The sequence below is a fragment of the Onychostoma macrolepis genome, chromosome 07, assembly GCF_012432095.1.
Source record: "Onychostoma macrolepis isolate SWU-2019 chromosome 07, ASM1243209v1, whole genome shotgun sequence".
Classification (NCBI taxonomy): domain Eukaryota; kingdom Metazoa; phylum Chordata; class Actinopteri; order Cypriniformes; family Cyprinidae; genus Onychostoma; species Onychostoma macrolepis.
Window position 1 is genome coordinate 29,138,152 of NC_081161.1, and position 14,412 is coordinate 29,152,563.

At 39.0% G+C, this 14,412-nt stretch overlaps 1 protein-coding gene and 1 long non-coding RNA gene across 4 annotated transcripts; both read right to left on the reverse strand.

Annotated features, from left to right (window-relative positions):
- Window positions 1-17: 17 nt before the first annotated feature.
- On the reverse strand, window positions 18-14,113 carry LOC131544018 (intelectin-like). Its single transcript, XM_058781921.1, has 8 exons — window positions 14,005-14,113; window positions 10,439-10,512; window positions 10,217-10,351; window positions 9,888-10,135; window positions 9,607-9,765; window positions 9,395-9,515; window positions 693-796; window positions 18-477 (listed from the first exon to the last, which is right to left on the reverse strand). Exons 2-8 carry the CDS (start codon window positions 10,503-10,505, stop codon window positions 325-327), a joined length of 987 nt encoding a protein of 328 aa, XP_058637904.1. The 5' UTR covers window positions 10,506-10,512; window positions 14,005-14,113; the 3' UTR covers window positions 18-324.
- On the reverse strand, window positions 4,109-9,383 carry LOC131544019 (uncharacterized). Of its 3 annotated transcripts, XR_009272017.1 has the most exons (4): window positions 6,059-9,383; window positions 5,896-5,981; window positions 5,742-5,808; window positions 4,321-5,200 (listed from the first exon to the last, which is right to left on the reverse strand). It is a non-coding gene; the product is annotated as an uncharacterized LOC131544019 (long non-coding RNA). The 3 variants fall into 3 exon arrangements; XR_009272016.1 differs by lacking the exon at window positions 4,321-5,200 and adding an exon at window positions 4,109-4,240 and having other exon boundaries at window positions 5,896-9,383; XR_009272015.1 differs by having other exon boundaries at window positions 5,896-9,383.
- Window positions 14,114-14,412: the final 299 nt, after the last annotated feature.

Below are 14,412 nucleotides of genomic sequence, written 5' to 3' on the forward strand. Positions count from 1 at the left end.
ACTTTGTTAATAAAACATCATGTATTGGCAGTTTTATTGAAACATTATACATTTGTTCCACTTTTCAACAATTGTAAAAAGAAATGCATAAACATTGAAAGTATGTTTAAAGTATGTTAGATATAAATGGCTAATCTGACAGGTTATTTTTTCATCAGTGACAAACTCCTTATGCAAATGCATTCTTAGAGTACAGACTGATAAAGGATATATAGATATATATATAGTAATGAATTACATTTGTGAACGTAATTGTGCATATAATATTCAGGTGTTATTCAGTGTAATAGATCTCAATGAGATGATTTTAGACTGATCAGGGTGTCAGCGATAAAACAGAAGTACAGCTGCTTCAGTTATCTCTTTGGAAGCACTCCATCCTGTATTAGTACCATAGCCATCCCAGTCGAAGCTCGTAAAGTCCCCACACTGTCTAGGGACCCCCTCAGGAAAGTGTCCACCTCCACCAATACAGAACTGCAACAATATGAGTACATTACTAGCAACACAACATGCATTTCTTCAAATAACATTAGTGCTGTAGATTTATTTGTTATAAGTGTATTACTGTAAATTCACTCACTTATTCTTCATTTTTACACTGATCCATGAAATATTGTCTGTCTGAATTATTATACGTCACAAATTCAGTTCATTAATGTTAAAAATAATCCATATTATTTTTAACTCACATGTTCGGTGTGACAACCAGTTGGTTTAACGCCTGAACAAATAGCCATAGCTGCCTTTTCGGTATTGAAGACCCTGAATGCGATGAATCCAGGCTCAAATATCCCTTAAAAAATGCACAAAATATATCATTAATGATGATCTGTCATGGTAAATCCACATACAACAGTAAAGTCAGATTGTAACAGTGATGATGGCTTAAATAATACACTCTAAAAAGAAATGGTGTTATATAGCACTAAAAGTGGTTCTATGGCTCGTAATCATAGGGGAACCACTTTTAGTGCTATTTAGCACCTATTTTTACAGGTGCTATATAGAACCTTTGTCAAATGGTGCTATGTAGAACCCTCAAAAATGATGTTCAACAGTGGTTCTTTGGTTTTTAATCATATAGGGACACCTCGTTTGGTATTATATGGCACATATTCTTAAAGATAAGAAGCTTTATAGCACATTTGTCAAATTGTTATATTACTACCATAGATGAGTCAATATGCTTCTAAATAACACTTTTACTTAAAAAATGGATAACTAATTGTTTCTTACCGAATTGCAGCTTTAAAGATTAAAAATCCTGTACAAAATGCTTACTGAGAAACAAAATACATCCCACTTTCAAAACTTTTTTATTTATTTATTTCAGCAGCAAATAAAATGAGTGCTGACAAGTCAGGGAATATACATATGCAACATCACGATATACGGGGAGTTGTTGTTATATACTGTACACATACAAAATAATGCAACAAGCTTGAAATATGTACATTTTTGAAGAGCGAGTCCTGCTTTTACATATACAGTGAGGAAAATAAGTATTTGAACACCCTGCTATTTTGCAAGTTCTCCCACTTAGAAATCATGGAGGGTCTGAAATTGTCATCGTAGGTGCATGTCCACTGTGAGAGACATAATCTAAAAAAAAATCCAGAAATCACAATGTATGATTTTTAACTATTTATTTGTATGATACAGCTGCAAATAAGTATTTGAACACCTGTCTATCAGCTAGAATTCTGACCCTCAAAGACCTGTTAGTCTGCCTTTAAAATGTCCACCTCCACTCCATTTATTATCCTAAATTAGATGCACCTGTTTGAGGTCGTTAGCTGCATAAAGACACCTGTCCACCCCATACAATCAGTAAGAATCCAACCACTAACATGGCCAAGACCAAAGAGCTGTCCAAAGACACTAGAGACAAAATTGTACACCTCCACAAGGCTGGAAAGGGCTACGGGAAATTGCCAAGCAGCTTGGTGAAAAAGGTCCACTGTTGGAGCAATCATTAGAAAATGGAAGAAGCTAAACATGACTGTCAATCTCCCTCGGACTGGGGCTCCATGCAAGATCTCACCTCGTGGGGTCTCAATGATCCTAAGAAAGGTGAGAAATCAGCCCAGAACTACACGGGAGGAGCTGGTCAATGACCTGAAAAGAGCTGGGACCACCGTTTCCAAGGTTACTGTTGGTAATACACGAAGACGTCATGGTTTGAAATCATGCATGGCACGGAAGGTTCCCCTGCTTAAACCAGCACATGTCCAGGCCCGACTTAAGTTTGCCAATGACCATTTGGATGATCCAGAGGAGTCCTGGGAGAAAGTCATGTGGTCAGATGAGACCAAAATAGAACTTTTTGGTCATAATTCCACTAAACGTGTTTGGAGGAAGAAGAATGATGAGTACCATCCCAAGAACACCATCCCTACTGTGAAGCATGGGGGTGGTAGCATCATGCTTTGGGGGTGTTTTTCTGCACATGGGACAGGGAGACTGCACTGTATTAAGGAGAGGATGACCGAGGCCATGTATTGCGAGATTTTGGGGAACAACCTCCTTCCCTCAGTTAGAGCATTGAAGATGGGTCGAGGCTGGGTCTTCCAACATGACAATGACCAAGCACACAGCCAGGATAACCAAGGAGTGGCTCTGTAAGAAGCATATCAAGGTTCTGGTGTGGCCTAGCCAGTCTCCAGACCTAAACCCAATAGAGAATCTTTGGAGGGAGCTCAAACTCCGTGTTTCTCAGCGACAGGCCAGAAACCTGACTGATCTAGAGAAGATCTGTGTGGAGGAGTGGGCCAAAATCCCTCCTGCAGTGTGTGCAAACCTGGTGAAAAACTACAGGAAACGTTTGACCTCTGTAATTGCAAACAAAGGCTACTGTACCAAATATTAACATTGATTTTCTCAGGTGTTCAAATACTTATTTGCAGCTGTATCATACAAATAAATGGTTAAAAAATCATACATTGTGATTTCTGGATTTTTTTTTTAGATTATGTCTCTCACAGTGGACATGCACCTACGATGACAATTTCAGACCCCTCCATGATTTCTAAGTGGGAGAACTTGCAAAATAGCAGGGTGTTCAAATACTTATTTTCCTCACTGTATATACACCCACTGTAGCCCTGTAATCAGGTAACTTTTTCGCCTACAGTCTTAGGCCTTAGTTCTTCACTTTATTTGGAAAATCTAGTCTTTTTAACATTAATAGTGAGTGAATGAAATTACTGAAAATTAATAATACACAACCATGTGCAAACTAAGTTGTACACTCTGAAGTACTGCAGTATCTTTCACTCTTTCACTGTCAGCAGTCTACTAACATTTCTGTTAGTCTTTCAGGATTTAAAAAAACAACAGAAACTGCAACTACACTGTGTGTAGAATTATTAGGCAAGTTGATATTATGGTCATTTTTTTTTTGCCAAGAAAATTTTACCAATTCCAAACCACATCAATCTTAATAATTACTATTGATTTTGTATTTAATCATTTCTAAGTTATATATAATTGTCCATGAAGGCTGAAAGTCAAAAACTCCTTATTTCAGGTGTGCTGAATTATTAGGCAGGTTTTCTTTTACAGATTAAATGAGCCAAAAAAGAGATTGAACTCAAAGTAAAAAAACAATTAAATAATTAAATGTCCATGAGAAGGATGCAATACTAATGCAATAATAGAATTAGCAAAGTTAAGGCATGATCATTGGGCAGCTAAATGCTCATTGGGTCAGCAAAAACAGGTGGAGAAGAAAAGACACATTAACTGCAAAAGAATTAAGAATTAAGGTGAAGAATTAGCTGTGAAACCATCAGGAATCATTTAGTCACCATTTTCCAGAACTGCAACCTTCCTGGAGTCTCCAGAAGTGCAATGTGTCAGGTTCTCAGAGACCTTGCTTGGGTAAAAAATGCTAAAAAATAACCCTCACTTAATATGAATAACATGCTGAAGTGTTGTGATATACATGAAGACTGATTTTGTATAGGCTTTATGGACAGATAAGTTGAGAGTGACTCTCGAAGGACCAGCATCACATCCTCTTGTACCACTGTTTGAAGAATTTATCTTCCAGAATCTGGCAGGAAGTTTTAGGAGCAAATATTAATGATCATATGGAAATGTGGCTTACCCATGTCTTGTTGTATGTGTCCTAAAAATGTTAACAAGAGCTCTTTTCATCCAACTTGACAATGTACTGATGATTTTATCAAAACAAATTTCCTTTTGATTTTTCAGTTATTCCAGCATGATCCATCTGTAACATTAGAGGAATAATTTACTCAAATGTAATTCCAAACCCATATAACTCACTTTTGATGAACAAAAACACATTCTTAAAAAAAAAGCACCCACAAAAACTTGTTAAAAGTAGCTTATGTAAGTCATGTGTCGCATCTTGTGAGATGACAAAAAAAAAAAAAAAAGCTTAATTTTTTTTTTTTTAACTCACTCAATATAGAAAGTTTGAGTATACTGTAAATGTCATGGTGCACACACAGGAGGGAAGCAAGGAGATGAGGAAAGCTTTCAAAATAACAGTCTTTAATGAAAATCCAACAAAGCCAAGACAAGGCAAAGCAGGGCAGACACACAGGAACACCGGGAGTAACGAGTAGACCAGACGAAAAGGAACTGAACGGGCAAGAACTAATATACACTGGATAATTACACACACAGAGTGGAACAGACAGTTCGGGGCGCTATGGCGGTGCTGGGAGCACAGGGGGCCATGGCAGGTGGTCTTCATGGCTGTGGCCTCAGTCCCCTCGGCCTGGCCACTACAGACAGAACCCTACTAACCCCCCCCAATGGGCTCCGGGGCCCTCCGTGAGCTCAACACAGGAACAGGAAGCCCTCTGTGGGCTAAACACAGGAACCGGACTATCCACAGGAACAGGAGCCCACACTGGGCTAGGCTCGGAATCTGAGGTCCTTTACTGGGCATGACGGAAGATCCACAGCCCTCCTTGGGCTGAACGTGGAGTCAGGGGCCCTCACAGGGTTAACTCAGGAACCGCTTCCATTTCAGTGACAGGAGAGGCAGGCGGCTGGGAATAGCCCCAGACGAGTCTCCATGGACTTGAGTGAGTCGCAGCCGGCGGGCTGGAGAGAGCCGCGATCAGCGGGCTGACTTCGAAGCGGCTGGTGAACTCGCGGTGATCCTGCCAAACTCCCACGCATCATCCACAGGCTAGAGCGGGAAGACGAGCGGCGACTTCCATGCCGCAGGGGAAACACAAACATGAACAAAAAAAAAAAAAAAAACTTTCAAACACTGAAAACAAAACGGTGAAAAGGGGCGCCGCTTACTTTCGGTTACGGTCTGGTCTTCTGTCACTATCACTTTAATGAAAAGACAACAAAGGCAAAGCAGGGCAGACACACAGGAACACCGGGAGTAACGAGTAGACCAGACAAAAAGGAAGTGAACGGGCAAGAACTAATATACACTGGATAATTACACACACCTGAACTGAATAAACTAATAATCACACTGAACAAGGACAGGAACATGACCAAATATAGAAACATGAGGGCGGGAAACAACACAGGACAGGACTGACAGTAAAAATTTATTTCAAATGAATATTCGAAAATAGCACTCAAATCCAGTAAATCAACACATCAAAATAACTAAATTTACAAGCTTCACAATATATGACATGACATTTGGTCACGAGACATGCAAGTTAACAATGGTTTGATTTGTCAATATGATGTTACAAAAAGCATTGTAAATGAGGTAAAACACTTACTTTAGGTCTCTAGTTGATAACAGTAACCTCTGCTTGCTCCGCATCATGAATCAAAGTAAACGTCTCTCTGAGAAAAGTTTAGGAGCGCACATCACATAAATGTCTTTGTAATACAATATGATGTTACATATTGTGAATGAGGTAAATCACTTACTTTTGTTTTTTTCCAAAAATTATATCTTCTCGGTCTTCTCGGTATCACTTGTCAAAGAAAATTATGTCTATGAGAAAAGTTTAGGACTGCACAGCACAAAAAATATCGTTATAAAATAATATAACGTCATAAAATACATATGTAAATGAGACTAAACACTTACTTTCAGTGCTCTCTCGGTTAAAAAACCTCCTCGTCAGCTCCGCACCGCGAGCCCACACAGCACAGAAATATCCTTCTAAAACAATGTGATGTTATAAAACTGTGTGAATAACATAAAACACTTCTCTGTATTTTCCGTCCTCGTTTGCTCCGCATCGCGATTCGCGGGTCAAAGAAAATGGCGACGGTGAGAAAAATTTCAGCCCGTTTAGACGCGCAAAGTACGTAAATGTCCCGGATGTAACACCTTCTTCTTGTTTAATGGAATAACTACTTAAAGGTCCCATGGCATGAAAATTTCACTTTATGAGGTTTTTTAACATTAACATGAGTTCCCCTAGCCTGACTATGGTCCCCCAGTGGCTAGAAATGGCGATAGGTGTAAACCGAGCCCTGGGTCTCCTGCTTCGTCTTTGAGAAAATGAAAGCTCAGATGCCCAATCTGGAATCTTCCCTTTATGTCGTCATACGGGGAAAGGTTACCTCCCCTTTCTCTGCTTTGCCCGCCCATGAGAAAATGAGCTACTACCGTGCGAGGCCAGCGCAATATTTTTTTTTTTCCTTGAGAGACATCATGGTTTGCAAACCAGGGAAGCATGGCAGTTGCTCAGTGTTTGGATGTACAAATGAACACCAAAGTATTTTTTTAGTTCCTTCATCCAAGCCTATGGCTAGCTTTAGCTACATGATAATAACTGTAACCAGGGACGATTCTAGGATTTTCATTTTAGGGGGGCTCAGCCCCCAATGAGGGTATAATAATAAATTTTATTATTTTTTATTATTATTTACAAAAAAATTGATTGAAAATTTGTACAAAAAAATTGTAGAACCGTTCTACATCAATTCAATTCAAACAATAAAAAATATATTAAAAAAATGAATACAACACACACACACACACACACACACAATGTTTCAATATCTGTCAATCACTCTGATATGCAATTAAAATGAGTGCACTGACTGAGTGCTGTCGGTCACTGTCTTTAATCATTTTCTATGCATAACTGTATGGTAGTTAATGCCACATGCACTGTAATATTATGTTCTATATTGAAAGCTACATTTTCAAATGAAAATAGCAATAACGTGATTGTTTTATAAAGTATGCGTTCATATGTGTTAAGGGCTTTCGCTGAAGGAAACAGCTGTGGTGTGATGAGTGGTGAATGCAGCGAAAACTTTACAGTAGATTGGAAACCGATTGCTCTCCCATGACTTTTTGTAAACTGTATTTATGACAAAGAACTGCATAGATGTAGATATTATAACAATCTATCGATAAACACACACCTTGTCCTCTCCTCTGCGCCACCGCAGTCTGTGGATTGAAGAACGCGCAGAAAGATGGGGAGGAGCTGAAGTCTGCTGCCGTTTCATTTGAAATTTAAAGGGAAAGAATCACAAGATTTTTTAGGGGGGCTGAGCAGAAATTTAGGGGTGCTAAAGCCCCCCTAAAAATGGCCTAGCGACGCCCATGACTGTAACAAACCAACTAAAGTTCTGTATCCAGACACAATATTTTAAACTAACCATTAGGAGACGTCCTGCTGTAGCCGCTGAGTTGCAACTTCTTCATCCGGTGCTTCTCCATCCGGATCAGATTCTGGGTCAAACTGAAAAGCTTGAATGACTGCGTGTCTATGAGCCATCCTGATACATCCACTGTCAACATTAGCGCATGGTAGCGCAAGCTGGTTAAGGCCACACCCCCACCCTCCACCTTGCCCCGCCTCTCTCGTCCTTAAAGCTACAGACACAGAAATGGCACGTCCTAAGGAAAGCTCATTGTGGGACTGGCTCATAGTGGCTGAAATTCTGCACTAAGGCTGAATTTCGGGAAACAGACTTCAGATACAGTATTAGGGACCACTTAGGCCTATATAAAAGCATCCAAAAAGCAGCATGTCATGGGACCTTTAAGAGCATCGCCACCTATTGTACTGGAAGTCAAATTAAACTTACATAGGTGATGGGTCTGAAATTTGAGGGGGGAAAAAAACAAAACTTGTGGATAATTCAACACCAGAGCTTTAACTCTTTACTGATTTTACTTTTATATGGTATGTGTAAATGTGTTACAGAGACATTTTATTTTGTGTGTGTTCATTAAATAAAACAAGATTGTGTGTGTGTGTGTGTGTGTGTGTGTGTGTGTATATATATATATATATATAATAAATTTAAATCTGATGTACAATTACTAAATTAAGTTTAATTTACTGCAATTACAAAATTTGGAGTATAATGAAATGAGGTGTGGGCAAGTATGGTAACCCATACTTGGAATTTGTGTTCTGCATTAATCCCATCGAAGTGCAAACGCACTTAAAAAACTTAATGGCTGGCTTAATGGCTTCTTAATGTACAGCAGTGGTGCTATATAGCACCTTAACCACCCCAAAGAACCACTGAAGAACCATACAGGGGATTAACAGGTTCTTTATACGGTAATGGTGTATAGCACCTCAACCTCCCCAAAGAACCACTGAAGAACCATATTTTTTTTAGAGTGTAGCATCACTGAATAATACAAAGATTTTATGACTCAATCGATTAAGCTAGCCTGGTAATACCAAACTCTGCTACTTCGCTTTGCTTCGTAGACAGAGTCTGGAAGGGCATAATTGACAAGCGTTTACTTTCTCATGGGGGCGCTTGTCTGAAGTTTAAAATCATTGGTGTACCCGTAAGCCAATCACATAACGTTTGGTTATGATGTATGTTATGTGCCAGCTCAGCCACCTCGAACTTCCACTGTAAACACAGGTATTCGGCGAAAACAAAACCATAGAGTGAAATACCGGAGTGAAGATGGCTGTGAATGACTTTTGCAGATTATGTGAAGTAAATCTACGCATCCACAATTATCGCCTTGCTTTGGCTTCCCAGTTTCTCGCTGACGATCGGTAACAGTTGATAAATTAAACTTTTCCCAAAACCTGTCGGGAGTAGGGCCACAACATCACCTCCATTCAAAATGTGAATCAAACACTCTTCTTGTTCAGGCTTCAATTGGAAAATGCCAGGAATATTCTCCACAACAGAGCGAATAGCATCCCGTGTCTCCATGTCCGCTGTCGTTTTAGATTTCACTAACCTAAACTACAATCTTAAATTCAGCGCTTAGCGTCTAGGTCACGGCTCTCAGCCCACCCTCTGTTTGTTGGTTGGCCGGCTGCTGCGGAGCCGGAAATAATCTGGGAGCTGGTTTGCTATATCAGACCGAGTACAGAAGCGAACTGAAATTGGGCGGAAGTACGAAGTCCGACGTAGTCAGGCTACGATTAAGCTACTTTCTTTAAAAATATTGGCTCAAGATGTATTGCTGTACCTCTTGGATTAGGACCATACAGATATTTGGTTGATATCATATTTCCAGTATCATACACTATTGGAATAGCAGGTCCATTATCAACATTGCATGTCCCGATTCCAAACCTCACAGGGAATTTCTGAGAAAATAAAGATAAATATCCACTTTAAGCTTTGCCTATATGTCTGTAAATGTTTCAAACTTAAAAATGGTGTCAAAGTTAGTTTGACCTTGAATAAATTGAAAAGGTTTCCTCCATGTAGGGTTAAGAAGTGATTTTCAGTGTGGTATCTCAGGATGGAGGCAGTGGTCCAGTGTTCCAGATCACTATTATTAGGAACATGCCACACAGACACATCCTGTGCCACAATGTCAAAGTATCCAGGATTCTGTCAAGTCAAGTCACATTTATTTATATAGCGCTTTATAAAATACAATTGTGTTCTGTTTCAGATTCTAGGTCCTTTATGTTGAGCCATGGCTGTAAAACCATTAATGCAAAAAAAAGTACCTTATAATCATCACTTGTAGCAGCTTCTGCAGCTCCGAATGTGACTGTGTTTGCCCATGTCCCGTCACCATCAGGGTGGTTTGGGTCGCTGCCCTGCTGACTAGACCAGCGATCGCCAACAGTGCACTTTCCATACATGTTGTTTTCATGAACACTGGCCACCAGCGTCCAGCCGCCGCCAGCAGTGGTCATATCACAGAACGTCTGGTAAAGGACCCCTCTTGATGAGATCAGATAGTACAGGCCGTCTGATTGAACAGAACCATTCCTGAGTCAAATAAATTCAGTTTGGTGCTTAAGATAGCAAAAATAAATAGAAAAGATCGTACCATCATGAACATGATACTTCTCACGAATTTCTTTGCAGCTTTGAGCAACATATTTAATTCTGCCCAGAAGTTTTGCAACCTCAGGGTTGATGTTGGTTTCATCCATAATAATATATGGTGCTTCTTGTTGAGTTGCTAAAATATGAAACAAAGACATAGTGTAATATATTGTGATATGAAATTAGATAAATTCATTTAAATGAAAAAAAAAAATACACTCACTTAATGTTACCTCACAGAACCATAAATTCAGTGAGAGTGAGAGGCTGAGAAGGATCCCTGAAAACATTTTTGTACTTTGCAAACAAAAGGAGAAAAGTTATTCACAATAACACATTAAGCACATTTTTCTATAATCAGTTTGTGTTACAGCAACTGCTTGCCTCATCGCTGTTCTCTACATACAGTTTTTCCTCAGTCATGCTGTAATTTGTCAAGCATAACAAGTTGATTCATACTGATTAATTGCTCTCAAGTGAGTCTTGACTTTCACTACTGAAGGAAGAGGTGTGAAGCGTTAGATTCTTTCCGCGCCGCATTGTAAGGGAAGATAACGTTGTGATGTAGACAAGAATCTGTGGCCCGACAAACCGGGACGTCAGGAAGTGTGCAAAGAGTGCACTGTAATTGTCTATGTACCATTTTGTCTAAGGGGCATTTCCTATGTTTACCTTTCTAATAAAACAGTCTTGTCTTTTAGTTTTCTGTATCGACAAACAGTAAAAAAGCATGAATTAGGGGTGGGCGATATGACCAAAATCTTATAGCACGATATGACTAATTTTATATCACGATAATGATATATATCACGGTATAGTAATTTTTTTCTTTTAAAAAGGTTTTTATGATATTAAAATCTTTGATACCATATAATTTTCATAATCCTTGTCATCAATGTCAATATCAAACTAATACAAGCCTAAAAATAGACAAAAAAACTAACAAAAAAAAAAAACTCAAGCTCACTGAAAATAAATAAACTGTCAGTGATGAAATAAGTATAATAAACTAATTGCAAGCAATAGGACACAAACTACAATAAATAAGAAATGCTACATACATTGTGTAAATTAATTAGTCTTCACTGTGTTAATTATATCTATGATAGATATAATTAACACGTGTATTATGTATAGATTCTATCTATATAATTTTTTTACTATTATTATTTCTTTTTATTAAAGTTACAAAAGTGATTTAGTCAAGAGCAGTCAGAGATTTTCTAGCAATGTGCTATGATTAATATGAATGGCAGACAGAACGAATATTGGACAGCTTCCCCTTTAAGACCGAAGTCCGGATCCAATATACTGTTACATATGCGTTTTCTCTTTCAGCCGTTTCCTTAATCTTAAAAGTCCCATGACATGCTGCTTTTTGGATACTTTTATATAGGCCTAAGTGGTCCCTAGTACTGTATCTGAAGTCTGTTTCCCGAAATTCAGCCTTGGTGCAGAATTTCAGCCACTATGAGCCAGTCCCACAATGAGCTTTCCTTAGGACGTGCCATTTCTGTGTCTGTAGCTTTAAGGGCGAGAGAGGCGGGGCAACGTGGAGGGTGGGGGTGTGGCCTTAACCAGCTTGCGCTACCATGCGCTAATGTTGACAGTGGATGTATCAGGATGGCTCATAGACACACAGTCATTCAAGCTTTTCAGTTTGACCCAGAATCTGATCCGGATGGAGAAGCACTGGATGAAGAAGTTGCAACTCAGCGGCTACAGCAGGACGTCTCCGAATGGTTAGTTTAAAATATTGTGTCTGGATACGGTACTTTAGTTGGTTTGTTTATGTATGCTGTTACAGTTATTATCATGTAGCTAATGCTAGCCATAGGCTCGGATGAAGGAACTAAAAAAATACTTTGGTGTTCATTTGTACATCCAAACACTGAGCAACTGCCATGCTTTGCTCGTTTGCAAGCCATGATGTCTCTCAAGGAAAAAAAAATATTGGCCTCGCACGGTAGTAGCTCATTTTCTCATGGGCGGGCAAGCAGAGAAAGGGGAGGTAACCTTTCCCCGTATGACGACATAAAGGGAAGATTCCAGATTGGGCATCTGAGCTTTCATTTTCTCAAAGACGAAGCAGGAGACCCAGGGCTCGGTTTACACCTATCGCCATTTCTAGCCACTGGGGGACCATAGTCAGGCTAGGGGAACTCATGTTAATGTTAAAAAACCTCATAAAGTGAAATTTTCATGCCATGGGACCTTTAAGACCTAAATCGCTGTCTTTGAGGATACTTGCCAAGACGGGGATTCTGACGCATATAAGTGTGTTTATGTAATCTTTCAAAGCCAGTAAAGCGGCAAAAAAAAGAAAATGTGCAGTCCTCTCACATAAAAACGGAGACGGCGCACGCATATAGCGCTGTTGTTTGTGTTTCAACGGCTTAAAATCGGTTGTTTTAAAACTGCAGTGCTAAAAACGCGTGTCCATGCTACAGATGTAGTCCCTCGTTTAGTTCTGGTCGTTCTCCACCTGGTTCTGTCTCCCCTTCACGCCCCGTGGTGGTGTGTAAAGATCTCAGTCATCCAAATGATTAAAAAGTATTACCGTAAACAATGTATTTTGCGACACCACGAAATAAACGATAGAACATAATATGAAACGATAGACTTTTTATTTCGTCCATCCGATATATATCGTTATATCGCACAGCCCTAGCATGAATCCTGTCTAATCCCTTGCAATCAATAGGCTATCCAACATACAGTAATGTATAACTTTATACTATATAAATTAATATAGCCTATGCCATACAGAAAGTGCAGTCTTGTGCATTTTTAATCATTGTTATCATAGCTTACATCAAGAAATAATAGCACTTCACTGTTGTATTAACATCAAGACCAAGTATTTTTACTATCTTGTTTGTAAACAATGGCGACTGTTGGTTAGTGAACAGCAGGGGTGCCCACACTTTTTTTTGTGTCTGGATCTACTTTTCAAATGAGAACCTCACCTAGATCTACCAAGTGAAAAATAAATAATAAAATAAATAGGCCTAAATAAAAAAGCTTGTTGGGATGTATCTTTATATTGCATTAATTTACTTTTTAATTTAACAAAAAAATGTATAATAAAAAATGTTAAATTCGTAGTACCCCCACATAACTGTGCCTGCATTTACCTAAAGCAGTGGTTCTCAACCTTTCTAACTCCAAGACCCCCTCCTCTCCAAATCAATACTGCAAGCCCAAACTTTTCTATCAGTGAGCACCGAGAGCGCACATACACGGTTCGTTTGCGCATTGACGGACTCAACGCGCGCACGATCCCGTATGCCACTGTAATCATCTTTACCGTGATTATAATCGTCATCCATTAAAACTTTAGGCTACTAGTGTGACACTGGCTTCTTTTATCCAGCTGAGAGCTATAGTTTGCGTATCATATGCTCATAGAGCGGTTATGAGCAGCCGTTCAGTCTGTATTTCACACAACACGATGAGGAAAGGTTTGCTGCTCTGAAACACAGAATACGTAGTGAGGTGGTGCTGTTATTTATTTATATATATTTTTACATTATTTAACATATTAGTCATAACATTAGTGAATATATTATATATTAGTTTTAAGTTATCCCGCGCCCCTGGTAATGTACAGGTTGGTATTTTCGTGCTGCGGTCATCCTGCCCGTGAATGCAACGCGCCGCTGGTAGGCCTACTTTCACTTTTAAGTTTCTTTCGTGAAAAGTAAGTACATCAAATACAAAGGTAACATCTGCTTAGTTTACTCTCTTTCTTTTCTTTATTTCTTTGTATGTTTCAAAAATCCTTACGTTTTTGTCGTGCGTTTCCCTCTTCTGATTTAGCCAGCACTGTCGAGGCTTCTAGCTTGGGCAAGTCAGAGGATGCGCGTGGCCGCTTAAACTTAGGGTAGAGTGGGGGGAAACGCCCCCCTTAAGGATTGTGTAATTTTTTTATTTTTTTTTTCCAGTGAAACAAAAGTTACGTGTTCAGAAAAGTTATCATAGTTTTAGTGACAATGACATAAATTATAAACAAAGTATGAAAAATATCCAGAGTTTTAATGTTATTAGATTTTATAACAAAAATTTAATTTGTGCCAAGGGGGCGTTTTAACCCACCTATGGGGTTGGGGTTTACCCCGCACTATGTTTGAGAAAAAAATTATGTCATTCTGAAAATATAATATTTTTATTAAACAACACGTACTGTCTGTCTAC

Excerpts from the sequence above, each read along its gene's own strand:
- LOC131544018 (XM_058781921.1), bottom strand. The coding sequence starts at position 10,505 with ATGTTTTCAGGGATCCTTCTCAGCCTCTCACTCTCACTGAATTTATGG. Across the intron at positions 9,766-9,887 it reads CTACAAGTGATGATTATAAG|AATCCTGGATACTTTGACAT; the intron begins GTACTTTTTTTT and ends TTGACTTGACAG. Across the intron at positions 797-9,394 it reads GTATGGTCCTAATCCAAGAG|GGATATTTGAGCCTGGATTC; the intron begins GTACAGCAATAC and ends GCATTTTTTAAG.